Raw genomic sequence first — 14,572 nt, 5'->3', positions numbered from 1 at the left:
GATAAAAGAGAAAGATAAACACATGAACAATCAGAGTGAACCCTTATATATCACTTTAGTAATTATGGAATCTGAAAATTTGGGGGGTTAGGAAGGATATTAACTCTAATAGTTTTCAGTCAGGCATATGGAGTCTTAGGAGATTCTGCAGCAGCCCTCCTGGGACAGGGTGAAAACCACATGGTATATCATAAATATGTACAATTCCTGCATCCCAATTTAACTATTTTCATTGAGGAAAGTGACTACTGTCATCCTGAGGCAAGAGAGATGGCTCCATACTTATCCCCAGTAGACTGCTTGACTGGGGCTTCTGTGCTCATTTTGTTCAGCTCAATTTCCATCAGAGTATAAATTGTAAAAAGAAGTTACTATTTGCTGCAGAAATTTTATGCTGTTTCCCCCCCTACATGTATAAAGCCTCACAGAAGAAACTATGTAAAAAGTATTCCTAGTGATGAGAAATATCCCAATACTTATTTCTCATCACTAGGTCATCAATCTCCACTCAGGGGTTTCTAGAAGTTCCTTGCACAATGCATGCAGGACCATGTATGGTTCCAATGAGGCTGTGTGCATTGTAAGCTGTCTTCTAAGTCACTTCAAGTCAAACCTCAGCTCATCTAACCTGATGGTTAGGTATTTCTTCCTGTTCTCTTTACCACCTCAGATTTCACATGTAAAATTGACCAGTTGAAGCCTTACCTGGAACGGAGCTTTGGACACATAAAGAGAACTGATATAAAGCTGTTGTGGGTCATTAGCAAGCAATAGGGTATCATTTAGTCATCCCAGGCTTAGGTCAGCAGTAAGCACACTACAGAAACCATCTTTATCAGAACACAACAGTCCTAGCATTGATATCCCTTGCTGCTGCTGGAATGGCTAACGTCACACATACAGGTGTCTTTACCAGGCAAGCCTGAGGGTCTCGGGTAGAACATGCCACAATTTTCCTTCTATTCCGAGCTATGGGACCGAATATGCCCCTTTAAATGCTTCACATGAATTAGGTTTTCTTTTCCTTCTGCAGGTATTAAGTTAAAAATTAAAAAGACATTCAATTACCAAGTTCAAAACTAGGACTCCTTAAAATACTGGCATAGAGTCGGGGGAATTCCTGATTACGGATATTGGATCTCTGCTTATTTGTTGAGCAAAGAAGAAAACATCTGTTGAGACTTCACCATTCAAATTATGCAGTGATAGGTGTTGTCCAACTCTGGAGGGCTTTTTGCATACCAAATTTTGTAGGAGATCAATACACAAAGACCAACATTCTCATGTTCCTATTTCAAGCCCCTTTGGTTCTAAGGATTTTCCAGTAAGTAGAAAATGCTTATCTTGTAATTTTGCAGACAGCTGACTTCTTCAGACACTGAAAACGTGGTGACAGTAACCCTTTAACACAACAGCAGTACACAGTGTGCAGAGAGAAGGAAGAGGGAGAAAAGCATCTCGAAATACCTTTCATCATTGGGCAGCTCTCCATTGTCCTTCAGCCACATGATGGTGGGGATTAAGGTTTGATCATGTTTCACTTTGCATTCAAAGGACACTTTGCTCCCCCTCTGCACGACCGCGTATTCGGGCTGTTTAATGATCCTGGTAGGATCTAAAATTCAAAGCTATTGTTACCCATTTGGGCAAAGCTGAAAAATTTGCTCTGTGTCATATAATACTTGAAAAGGGCTCATCAACTCTGTCTTACCTTTGATTTCCAAGTGAACTTCATTCTTCGCCATCCCTAGTTTATTCCTTGCAACACATGTATAGGTCCCTGTACTATCCTTCTGGGCCACAGGAATTTCTAGAGTTCCATTGTCATGTAAAACATAAATGTCTTCATGAAGAGCGCTTCCTTTCGTCCCTTTAAACCTTCATTACAAAAGTTACCAGAGTGAGAATAAAACACGACACAATGTGGGCTGCAGCAAGGGCCAAGGTTGAAGACATTTTGAATGACTACAGAGATTAGATTTCTGCTTATTTTTAAACTGGGGATGAAAATATCTGTTGCAATTTCACTTTTCAAGTTATAAAAGCACAAACACTATCCAAAATTTGAAGGGTTTCCATGAGTACTCTGACACATCAGAGGAAGATGCAAAGAAAGCACATGAGAAGGGAAAATGCAAAATTACATGGAGTTTACAGAATTAGAGCAACAAAACAGAATGGGTTGTAGTTTTTGTGAGTCACATAGTTGAATAAAGATACTACCTATTTTATTCTTAAGTAGATGACAAAATCGGTAAAAAAAAAAAAAAGTGTCTTTTTGTTAAAATTTTCTCCCATTTGTAAGATGAAGTCTTAAGATATTTTGATTTCTGGGCTCAGGATAATACTCTCAGAGTAAAGCTAGCAAATGTTCAGGAGTGGGAAGAAAACACATATGTGAAGTGGGAGCGGTGGACGCAGGTGAGAAGGGAGAGCCAGAGCCAACCTGAGCCAAGCGCTGATTGTACCACCTTCACTGGAATGCTCGTGCTCTCTGCAGTTAAGGTTGGGCCTGGAGAGACTGACCCCCCTTTAATCCTATGCCAGCTGTCTCTCTCATCGAAGTAGCTGATCATTAGCACATATCTGTTCCAGCTGTTTCTAACATATTCTCAGCAGCTGCTCATCCTCCCCTTGCTCTGGCTAGCTCTTCTCCAGCAAGCAAACTAGCAGCAACTGCTGGATTCTGATATGGAATGGTATGTGAAAATGGAGAGTCCAAGAGAAGTAAGAGGACACACACCTCTACTCCAGCTCTGTGCCATTGCATTGTAGATTTATTTTGTTATTTTATGTTAATGGCCATTTTGCCTGCTTATATGTATGTATGTGTATGTTACGCATGCCTGGTACTGGAGGAGGTCAGAAATGGGCATAGAATCCCCTGGGATTGGAGTTAACAAGAGTTGAGAGACGATGTCAGTGTTGGAAGTCAAACCTAGGTCCTCTGCAAGAGCAACTAGTGTTTTTAACCACTGAGCCACCTCTTCATCCTCGACCCCATGCTTTTTTATTATCAAGAACATGTTTCCTAACCAGTCCTTTAGACACTATTCAGAAAGTTCCATGCGATTGTCTGTGGCATTGTAAAATATGGCAGCCCTAAATCTTAAAAGTAATTTATACACAATTTTGTACTTCATGGAGCATTCTAGCAGTATACATGTTACCTACGTGAAAGTATTTATTAAAGCCACAGAGTTAGTAGTTAATAAATATTTGAGAAAGAGTAAATAAGTTCAGTAGTTAGTAATATAATAGATTGTGTATTGTGTACTGTTTGTATGAAAAAGCAAATAGAGCCATTACTTACCACTCAATGGTGGGCAGAGGAGACCCAAAGAAGGCACAATCTAACAACGCAGCCCTGTTTGCAATGACCTGGTACAGTGTGTTTGCAGATGTGAGAATCCGAGGTGGTTCAGCTAAAACATTTTTAAAAAGTACAGTAAATACTAGACATGTTTCAGGTTTACAGTGTACTTACAACACTTTGGTTTTTTGTTTGTTTGTTTGTTTGTTTACAACACTTTGCTTTAAGGTCATTAAAGTTTGTGATAAAGTATACGCAACATGACTTTTCCCCTATGTTCTGTGTCTGTGGCATCAGTATAGTCACTCAACATAGAAGAAGCAACCTCCTACTTCACGCTCAACATGGTACTTGTTATAATAATTGAACAGTTATTCAATTACTGATTTACTCATCTGATTTTCTATGCTGTTTAATTATTGGTTTGGTTATTTTTATCTCTCATGACACTGAGTATCCTGTAGTGACAAAACGCAACTGTTTAGTCATTTTAGAAACAGCACAGTGTCCGACAGGAACACATGCCACTGCTAAATGACCGACCCATGACCACTCTAGTGGGTGTGAATGTTGGAGACGCATAAAGAAGGCAGACAAAAAGCAGAGTGGGGAGTATGGTTTCTGAAAAGTGGAAGAGACTAAAAATCCCTTTACAACCAAGGAAGCAACAGCATGAAAAGACAAAGCATAGACCTGGAGAAGATATTTGCTTATGAAATGCCTGATATAATACTAATACACAGGATATATAAGAAGCTCAAAGAGCTCAATAGTCCCAGAAAACAAACTGATTTTTAAAATGGACAAAGGATCCAGATACACATTTCTCAAAATAAGACACACAAATGGCCAACAGAGATGTGGAGGGAACATGATCACTATCACTAATTATAAAGAGAGACACGAACTTTAACCACAGTGATGTGTCACTTGATGCCTGTTAGAATGTCTGTTTTCAAACAGACAAATAATGATCTTTTTCTGCCTCAAAAGGGAAGAGGAAGAGGGGCTTAAGAGATAGCTCAGCAGTTAGGAGCACTTGCTTTTCTTCTGGAGGATACAAATTCAGTTCCCAGCACCCATGTCAGGGGGCTCAGAGTTCCAGATGCAGGTGAGCAGCTGCCTTCTTCTGGACTCTGCAGACTCTCCCGTACATATGCCAGGCACCCACATAAATACATAGACAAAACTATAAGTAAAAATTCTAAAGAACAGAAGAAGGATCCTGTATTTCTTACACTGATGAATCTGAAAGACAAGTGTGAAATGAAACAAGCCAGACTCAGAGTAACACATTGGATTGATTTTTGAAGTCCAGATCAGAAATCAAAGCTGCTTCTTCAACAGCTACCAAATACCTCAACTGTTTCTAGAGGATGAATGGCCTTTGCTTCATATGTGAAGGGCAAAGCCAAGTCTTGGTTGGCTTCCTTACGTTAGGTTATTGTTTTGTTTGCTTTTTGAAAAGAAACACACTATTTGAAATAATTCAAGTATAATTTCTGCTTACCACAAGAAAAGTTCTTACATAAAATTTTAAAATGTAGCTGGTGGTAATTTTACCTGATAAAAGAGATACAGTGTTCACATAGCCCACCATTTCATAGTATGTTTGAGTACTTCATAGCTTTCTACAGTTCTTTATACATTCTCTTACAGATGAAATAATGTGGACAGGAGCCAAGCATTGTACTTAATCATTTAGGGTTTTTTTTTCTTTTTTTATGTTGCAATCATGAAGTTGTTTTTGAACCTGTCAGTTTCTGCAGTGCTAAATGAGAATGGCTCCATAGGCTTCTATCTTTGAATGCTTGGTCTGCAGTTGGTAAAATTGTTTGGGAAGGATTAGGAGGTACGGCCTTGTTGGAGACAGTGTATCACTAGGGGTAGTCTTTGGGGTTTCAACATACCACACCATGCCTGTGTGTTCTCTCTCTCTCTCTCTCTCTCTCTCTCTCTCTCTCTCTCTCTCTCTCTCTCTCTCTCTCTCTCTCTCTCTCTCCCTCTCCCCCCCCCCTCTCTCTCAGCTACTGTTCCAGCACCACGCCTACCTACCTGCTGCCATGCTCCCTACCATTATAGTCATGGACTTCACTACTCTCTGGAACTGTGAATCCCAAACTGAAATCTTCCTGAGTTTCCTTGGCCATCATGTTTTGTCGCAACAATAGAATAGTAACTAAGACGTGTCTAAGGATAGAAGAGCAGGCAGACTCTTTGCTAATAAGAGCAAACACTGTTTTCCTTTAGAAGGGTTTAACAGTCTAACCACCAGTGAACAGAACAGCCTATTGGATTATTTCTGCAGCAAAGAATCTGCCATATAAAAAATGTATGAAGAAACTGCAAGAACAGACAAAAATGCCCCTTAAGGCAAGATTTGTATCATATCTACAATTGTATATTCTTTGTAGCTTGAAACACTATGCATTGCAGGCAACCAAGGCATAATACATTTTTGCTGAACAAGTAGAAAGCAACAGCAGCCATTGATTTAGCTTTCCATGTTTTTAATAAAGGGAGAGCTTACCGAGCACATTTACAAATGCATTTGCTAGTAAATATCCATATTCGTTAGAAGCATTGCACTGATAAACCGCACTTGATCTTTCTTGAACATTTGAAAAAATAATGGTATCGCCATCTATTTTTCTGCTGGGGTCATCGGGAGCAACTGTTTGGATGTAAAAATAGAAAATATATGTTTCTTGCTGGTTAAAAGATATATATTCAATGTGCAAATTTGAGATCTATATTATAAATGAGAGGAAATACAGACTGATGTAGGTGTAGCCATCAGTAGAAGGAGAAGAATCCAGGCAGGGTTTAGTTATCACACACAATCAAGCAAAGACACATAATGTTCATTTAGCCTTGACTTGATAGGTTGCTCTTTAACAGTGGGGACTGCTTAGAGAGATGCAGAAAAGGAAGCTCAAGGTGGGCAAGAATAGCAAATTTTGGGAAATTAAAAAAAAAAAAAGTCCAGCTTTTTAAAAGGAGGTTTATTAAAAAAAAAAAAAAAAAAAAAAAAAAAGTCCACCTATTTAAAAGGAGGTAAGTTAATTATCCCAAGGAGGGAGGAACAACTCATCAACAAATGTGGAAATTTGCTGGCTTGCTTGATCCTGCCCCCTCTGAGGACCTAGTTGTAAAACAGATGAATAAATAAAGGTATGCAAAGGGAACATTCTAGCCAGAAACATGAGGATATCTGCTTTCCTGTTGTGCACACATCTGGGGCTGATGGAGAAATCAGTTGTATAAAATTTCTCTTAAAGACCTTAAAGGCCTTTTCCAGCTAAATCCTTCAAGTACTTAAAACGTGTTAAGACCAGGATTGAGCCATGCTGAAGTTGGATGAAACTGGCTTGGTAATACAGTAAGTATGTGAGGGTTTAGTCCAACGCTAGGCAAACACTGTGGACGTGCTGTGCCGTGGCGCACACATTTCTTTTTCTCAACACTGAACCCTAAACCATGACGCTACATTATTTTTTTAAGAGTACTTTGCCTTAGCATGCTCATCAAAATCAAAGTAAATAACAGTACCCCTCTCTCCACAACGACTCGTGGCAACCTTAAAATTACTTGACTTCCATTCTAGATGCATTTCTTTTTTTATGGTAACCAGAAAAGGTTTATCAAAGGCATATCCATCACTGTATTGAGACTCTATTATCACTTTGAAGTAAAAGTATCTGGCTCACCTCTGATTTATTAACTCACATAATAAAAATGCATACAGCTACAGTTACTCACCTCTGTTCTACATATCCAAGTGACACGCTCGTCCATCTGTAATACTTTCTTACTGCTACAATTTATGACAAATCTAGTATCTTCAAACAACATGAAATTCACTACCTCTTGTTTCTTCAGATTCTTGACAAGAATCTCACTGAGTTAAAGTCAAAGTCCCAGAACAGCCATGCTACAGAGGAACCCACTTCTTCATCCCTCTGCTTTCTAGAGGGTTCTTAATTCCTTAGCACATACTTCCTTTCTTTTTTCCTCTGTCACCATCAGAGCTATCAGCGAAATTTGTGCGTGCATGTTCATTCTTTCGGTTACATTTCTCCCTGACCACAGCCAGGATAGGCTTCACACTTTTGAGGGTTCATGTGATGAAACTGGGTCCCAAGCAGATACTTCAGAATTGGAAAGCTCCAAACTTCATGTACAAAGTCCTCCTTTGCTACCTCAGGTGCTATGTTTACAAGGTCCTGGGATTAGGACGCAGACATCTTCACAAGCCATTATTTTAACTATTGCACATTCTGACCATTACACTTATAGCCCAACAATCCTTTAGATGTTTCGGGAGGGAATATTCTAACAATGCATCATAAGTTGAACTAGAGCACAAATTCTTATCCTCCAAGGATTATTAAAACTTCAACTTGTGAGCCAGCTCCTAGGGAATCATCAATGTCCTTGTTCCCGAGGAAGCATAATAGCTAGTTTTAGAAAACTAGTGGCCAAAAGTCTGGTCACAATCAGTGGCTAATGTGTAGATCATATTAGGTATATTTTTGTTCTTCTAGTGATAGGGTATATCCAGATGCTTTGAATTGACCCCTTAGCTCCCATCTGTAATTTCTCATTAAAATTTATTCAAAGTACTTTAATGAAAGAATTCTTTTAAACATAATACAAAAAGAAGTCATAATTCCTTCAATAGGGTATGGATTGCATCAGTAAATAACAGCAGAGGACAAATGTTACATCATCCCCGGAAATGACCAACAGCTATAGCTATAGCATAGATCTGAGAGTGTGTTACACTTAAGGAAGACAGAGTTCCTTGTCCTGGGTCCCAAGCCTTGCATCTCTAGAGCTTCCTAATGGACACACTTGCAGGGGGGTTTGTTTACTGGCTTGACAAGCCATGCTGGAACACACAGCAGGACCCCTGGCCTCTCTTGCTCTGTGGGGTATTCTCAGTACATGGGCCTAGTACTTGGACACTCAGTGTTAGGGCTGCCCAGGAGGCTTGTGTTGCCCACTGTGCACTGACTGCATCTCTGACGGCATGTGAGACAGTAATGAGTAGGACATACAGGCAGAGCACAGTGCCTGAACTCTTAGCATAGCTAACAGACCACAGGGCAAGAGTGCCTCATATTTTTTAACATACGAACTCTTAAAATCACACAGCCTTATTCTGGGTAATAGTTTACAGTTCAATTCTTATGAGATGAAAAGCTTCTGGAGATTTGTTGCACAACAATGTGAATGAATTCAATATAATTCTATTGGGTATTCAAAGGTTAAGTTAGCAATGGTGATCCCAGGGCCTTTAATATACTAGGCAAGCACTCAACCACTGGGCTACATTCCTATCCCTAAGATAGTAAATTTTATGCTGTGTGTGGATTGTACCTTTATGGCCTGGCCTACTGTTTTGTATTTAATTAATTGTTTGGCCCCTGAGCCCCAAGCTTCTTACTGTTCTACAAGCAAACCCTCACATATACCAAGTGATGCTGTGTAACCTTGCCTCTAAATTATCTCTGATTGGCCAATAAATGCCTACATCTGGGCAAGGCAGAAGTGAGATAGGCAGAGCTAAGGTTTGCAGGCTTGGAGGACAGAGAATCACAGGAAGGAGAAGAGAGGAAGGCAGAGAGAGAAGAAGAGAGAAGAAGCGGAGAACACCATGGCTTAGCATTAAAAATAACCACATGGCTGGGAGGAGCTTGCTCTGACGGTCGGTGATGGAGGAAAGAAGCATAGATGAAAAGAACGTGCAAGTCTTTATGTGAATTGCAGATGGAAAGTATCCCAGATAGGAATAACTAAAGCAAGGGGCATGGGATATGGGGCTAGGAGGTAAAAGATAGGTAGCGGGGTTATATCTGCCCTTCCCCAGTGGTTTAAGGCCATTAAAATATTAACAGGTGTATTTGTCTTTTATTTATATGATAGCAGGTTAAATAATAACCACCATAAATTGTATGGATTAATAGCAAACATTAATGCCAAATTTTCTACAACACTGTACCATAATAATAACAATAAAAGTTATACTACCATAACACTTGAGCTCAGTTGGCAAAGTAGAAGGACAATTTTGCCAAGTAGAGATGCATTATCCACAAATGTTGTTATTATCTGGCTAAACTATTTCATGAAGCTCTTTTTATGTAAATTTATGTAAGTTGATATAAAAATATTTTAGAGAGTGGCAGTACTAAATATTTATCAGACAATATTTTTTATTTATTGTCATTATTTGCAGCTGCAGGTTCCACTTTTCTTTAGTACCAAAAGAATCTGACCATAGCTATCTCATTTGTGCTAAATGGAGCAGTTTTCAGTTACTTCTTTCTGGCATAGCATTTAGGAATAAAACAAACTTGGACTTAGGTATTGCAAGCAACTCTCTCTATATAAATGTCTGCATTGTTTTCCTTGTGCAGTTATTCAAGAGAAGCGAATATGCCTAGGAATCGCAGTGACATATGGCGGCTCAGTTGGTGGCTGGGCACAGAATGCAGTCACTGCCACATAGCCATTGGAAACCTGTGGATGCTCTGTGCTGGCTACTGGGGTGGCTACAATTCACCAACTTGCAGACTCAAATCATCTGAAAGAATAATTAATTATAGGAACAACGAAGTGCTGTAAATGAACATTGAAGAAAGAAATGTAAGAGTATAGCATCCCTGTCTATAACTTTAAGCTCCAAGGGTGAGGACCAAAAGTGGGTGACAGCCTTTGTAAAACCTAAAAAGATATTAACTCTCCTGACAGGGATGGTTAAAACTATAAATGTTGTTAATATTTTGAATATGAAACTAATGATAATAAGTAAAACTGCTGTCTTATAAGTACTTAGCACTGTTCATCTCTAAAATATTTTATATCAATTACATAATTTTACTTAAAAAGAACTTCATAAAATAGTTTAACCAGATAATAATAAATACATTTTATATATGAAGATTATAGGCAGGAGTGCTTAATATATTATTTAAATGAAATTAATGTTCCAGATCTCTGTTTTAGTCAGTTTATATATATATTTCCTGGACTATGAACAATTGGACATGACAGGAAACCAAGCTTTGGGGAAGACCTGATTTTCCCATCTCCTGTCTGCTCTCTCCTAACAAGGCCTTTGGGGACAGAGATGTTTACCTCTGAGAAAAGAGGGAAAAGTGGAGGCTTTGATGGGACCTTGAAAATATTCTGAATGAAGTCTCCATTCCCCTGGCTGGTTTCATGTGCTACTCAAACAAAATGTGTAATTGTGTCAGATCTACTTTTCCTTACCAAATTGGGTCTTTTCTTTTTAGAGATCTGTGGGCCTTTTAATGAAGAGTGAGATGGTATGTGTTCCATAGCAGAAGCAAGGAATAGGCTCACACAGCCTCCCGGGACAGAAACGGGATTGTAGTATTCACGACCTTGGCTTTGGAAACCACGAACTAGGGTCGCACAGGCTCTGATAGAGAAGGCAAAGAACCGCAAAGGACACTCACTTCCTAGGACAATGGGAAATGCTCTTGGCCTTTCTCTTTATGTTCTCAGGATCAGCTCACTCTCTTCAGAGCATATCTGAGGCCTCTTGCAGAACTCTTGGAACTACATAATGTTTGACCACTGTAGACTTGTTTCAATTACCTCTGGTGTTTCAGGGGGAAATGTTGTACTTAACATATTTGTTTGTGTTGGGGAAGTGTTAAGTACCTGGCTAGATGAGACATAGCTTTAGCAGTCAGTGAGATAAGCACGTGGTGCTTTGGAGTTAATCCTAAAAATTCTGTAAAACAGTAGGTTCCATGTCTGAAGACAAGCTCAGAATCAACACCACACTTTGCAAGCAGAACCTGGTCTTACCACCACCTCACTCTGATAGTCCTAATTTTGTAGTTTGATGCTGAAGAAGCAGTCAGAGTCCTTGGATGACTGCCCACAAATCAGGAGAGGGAGGCTGGGTCGTGTGGGTCGCTGGCTGTGTCTCTGTTGATTGACACAGGAGACAGATCTGAGGCCCCTGGCAGGGATGACGGCTGATTTCCTGAATGGCACTACTGCAGAAGCACATCTGTTCTCCAACCCTTCACCTCAGCAGTTGGTCCATCTACAGTTTCTGAAGTCTTTTGGGTGGAAGGTGGTGCCAACTAGCCAGCTTGGGTCACAGGCCAACTTCTAGAGCCCATGTTGGGCTCTGCTGAAAGTAATCCTTAGAGCTCACTCAATACCATTATACTGCACAGTTTGCTTTTCCTACCTTTGCATCTCTGTTAGCTGCCATGGCCTGGTACTGCTGGATGCAGGACTCAAAAAACTACAGATTAGAGGCAAGCATCCAGCCTGCCTCTAGAACAGACCTCAAGTCCCAAAGGCAGTCATGTTCAAGTTCACGGTCAACTACCACGTGGAAAGGAGAAAGCTACATACTTCTTCAAGCCTCTAGTGAAGTTTATGCTTTGTTTTCATGCGTTGTTTCCTTACCTAACTCTTTATTGGGAATTAGTGGAAGCCAGTATACATTGGAACATATCTCTTTGTACATAGCTGTTTATGACTTGGTTTCCATTCAAAGAAAACACTCATCAGAAGCTTCCTAGATACCAGCTGCTGAGGGCCAGAGGTGGAGCACAGCTAAGGAGCCATGCAGGGTTCCTGACAGCCCATCGTCCTCAGTTATGAGATATCCATATAACAGACTTTGCACTTCCAGCTTGGACACTCAAAGCAGCATCACATCTCTGTGAGAGAGACAGCAGATGCCTGCAGCTCCCTAGAGCAGCGACTCACCACGCTGTCCCGCTTGTTCCCCTTATTGAATGCCCACCAGAAAGGCTGCTCTGAGCTGCACACATCTGAGGTGGGGCACCCTGGATCTAAAAAAGCTGTGCAAGTCCTATCATATCTGCTTGGCTTCCTTGCTTCTTTTCCAAGGGCACATACTTTGGGGGATGGAAAAAAAATGAGCTGATTTAGAATCTTCGCTGAGGGATTCTGTCCTAACTCTTTGTGTTTGGGACCTAAGTGGACGGTTTGGGGTTACAGTGGAAGAGTTTACCCTTTCTCCCTGAGCCATTTGCCCTCTCCAAACATCCCATCCTCTAACTTTCACCATAAAGAGGAGTATGTGTGAAAGCATATTCAAAGCTCTCAGTATGACTACTAATAGAGATCCAGGTTCCCCAGATACAGCTATGCTGTTGCTGTCCTCCAAAGGTCTGTAGACCCCACAAGTTCATATGTTGAAGCCCAAGCCCCAAGATGGTCTTAAGCCAAAGGCCAAGGCTTTTGGCAGGTGATGACGTCATGAGGGCTCTCCTCTCATAAATACTGTCAGTGCCCTTTTTACAAAGACTCTAAGGACAGTGTCCCTGCGTCCCTGCATCCCTGTACATACACAGAGCCCCAGAAGCCAATATGTAGGTGCCTTTGACTTGAATTTTCCAGCCTCCAGTACAGGGAGCAATAATTTTCTGTTGCTTATAAACTACCCAGCCCCTGGCACTTTGTTATGGCAGCAGAAGCAGAGTGAGTCAGCCAATTTGGAAGGAGCCTAAACAGATTAGGAGGAACGATCAATCTCATTCCTTAATTTCTCACACAGGGCTCAATTTTCCCTGCTTAGCACGGTATGCTGACTGCCAAGCCCAAGAGTTTATCTCTTCCACAGCCCCTGGCTCTCCCAGTTTCCATGCTGAGTGCTTAGATGGATGTTCCCTCCCCCTTGTCTGTTTTTGCTGAGTCTAAATCTCAGGAGCGCACTTAACCTTCCATAAATCACAAAGAATCTCCAGGCTGGAAAAACACAAGCTCTTTGGTGGAAAGTGCTGAGTATTCAATATGGATATATATATATATATATGCATTATATATTGTTCATATGCATTATATATTATATATAAATGCATTATATATTATATATATGCATTCCTAATAAAATCATACCAATGTTTTTTAGTTCTGGATTTTCTTTCACTCTTTCTCTAAGTTGTCACAGACAATCCCCTGAGAGTGACAGTAGCTCCTTGATATATGACCATGGGGTAAGATTTGTGGCATTTTCCTGCTCTGATAATAATTAAATTGGAGCATAAATATCAGTACCAATTACTGGCCTTATTAGACTCAGTTTTCTTCCAAGAGCATATTTCCTTTTGCAGTAAACACAAGCTGTTTCTGTCCAGGTATTTGATAACTACTGTGCGTTGTGACACAAGCAAACTCTCAGTAAATACTCCAGAAGACACTCTCGGCGCAGGGTGCAATTACTTAGACTAATGTGGCTGTTGTGCCTGGTGATTAGGAACAGGTCTTCTTTCAACAGTCAATCTCTTGGCCATCCTCAGCTCTGGCATGGACTTAGAGGAGGACTCAGGTAAAAGACCTCTTCTTCTGTGGAAAGGGAAGCGATATATGGTTTCCAGTTGGTGACTATCACCAGCCAGATTGTTCTCTAAGTATAAAAGTGTCTTTATTAAGCAAAGAGTACCTTTACATCTGATCAGGATAATGACTGTGAGGTGAGCCCAAATCAATATTGTCTGTTTACATCCACCCCACTTCTTTATCTATGAGGAATTCTGAATTCCAAAAAGTGAGAAGTGTTAAAGGTCTTCCACTATGTCAAGGTGAGGAGGTAAGGGAAGAAGGCAGCTGGCTGCTCCTTTCTGCATTGCCCTGGCTTAGGAGTTCAGAAGTAGTGAAGTGTGATTTGAATTCCTTTTTTTTTTTTTCCTTTGCTGTAATTCCCTTCTAATACACCCAACTCCTGTAACAAGGTTTTATAAAATGAGACTTTCCTATAATTTGGAGGATTCACAAAAAGCCCCTGGCCACTGAGCCACTGTGGCCAGCATAGTGGTAGTCTGGGAAGACAGCTAATGAAAATGACCCAGGAGTGGACTCACAGAACAGGGGTAGATGGTTACAAAGATAACCAATGTCTTAATGCCTTCATTAAGGATCTCTGAAGGAAGACCTCACACTATTCAGTGAGTGAATAAATAAAGACCATGTCCTTCAGGAGGTATCCAATGGAACATTGACCTCTGAAGACAGGAAAACCTGGGGAACACTGGGCTTTCCCAGGACTGAAAACTCAAGTCAGACAGATGTTTCTGACTCTTGTCATCCACTGACTTAGCCCTAGTCATCCTGTCAGGCTCTATGAACTCTGATGTTTCCAAAGAAAGCTAATTTGAACTGTTAGTGATTTCTGACCTTGTCATTCTCAGAGAGAGAGAGAGAGAGAGAGAGAGAGAGAGAGAGAGAGAGAGA

The 14,572-nt window shown here is 40.5% G+C and overlaps 1 protein-coding gene across 30 annotated transcripts in view; it reads right to left on the bottom strand.

The window, feature by feature from the left end:
- Nrcam (neuronal cell adhesion molecule) overlaps positions 1 to 14,572 on the bottom strand; it is a 66,865-nt gene that overhangs the window by 33,596 nt on the left and 18,697 nt on the right. For all 30 annotated transcript variants that reach the window (XM_051145241.1, XM_051145303.1, XM_051145251.1 and 27 more), the window contains 4 exons: positions 5,844 to 5,987; positions 3,314 to 3,425; positions 1,712 to 1,878; positions 1,468 to 1,615 (listed from right to left, as the gene is read on the bottom strand). In XM_051145241.1, coding sequence (XP_051001198.1) covers positions 1,468 to 1,615; positions 1,712 to 1,878; positions 3,314 to 3,425; positions 5,844 to 5,987 — 571 coding nt within the window. The remainder of the gene's footprint in view (positions 1 to 1,467; positions 1,616 to 1,711; positions 1,879 to 3,313; positions 3,426 to 5,843; positions 5,988 to 14,572) is intronic.

The sequence above is a fragment of the Acomys russatus genome, chromosome 1 (assembly GCF_903995435.1).
Source record: "Acomys russatus chromosome 1, mAcoRus1.1, whole genome shotgun sequence".
NCBI lineage: Eukaryota > Metazoa > Chordata > Mammalia > Rodentia > Muridae > Acomys > Acomys russatus.
This window is presented reverse-complemented; position numbering and strand designations above follow the sequence as displayed.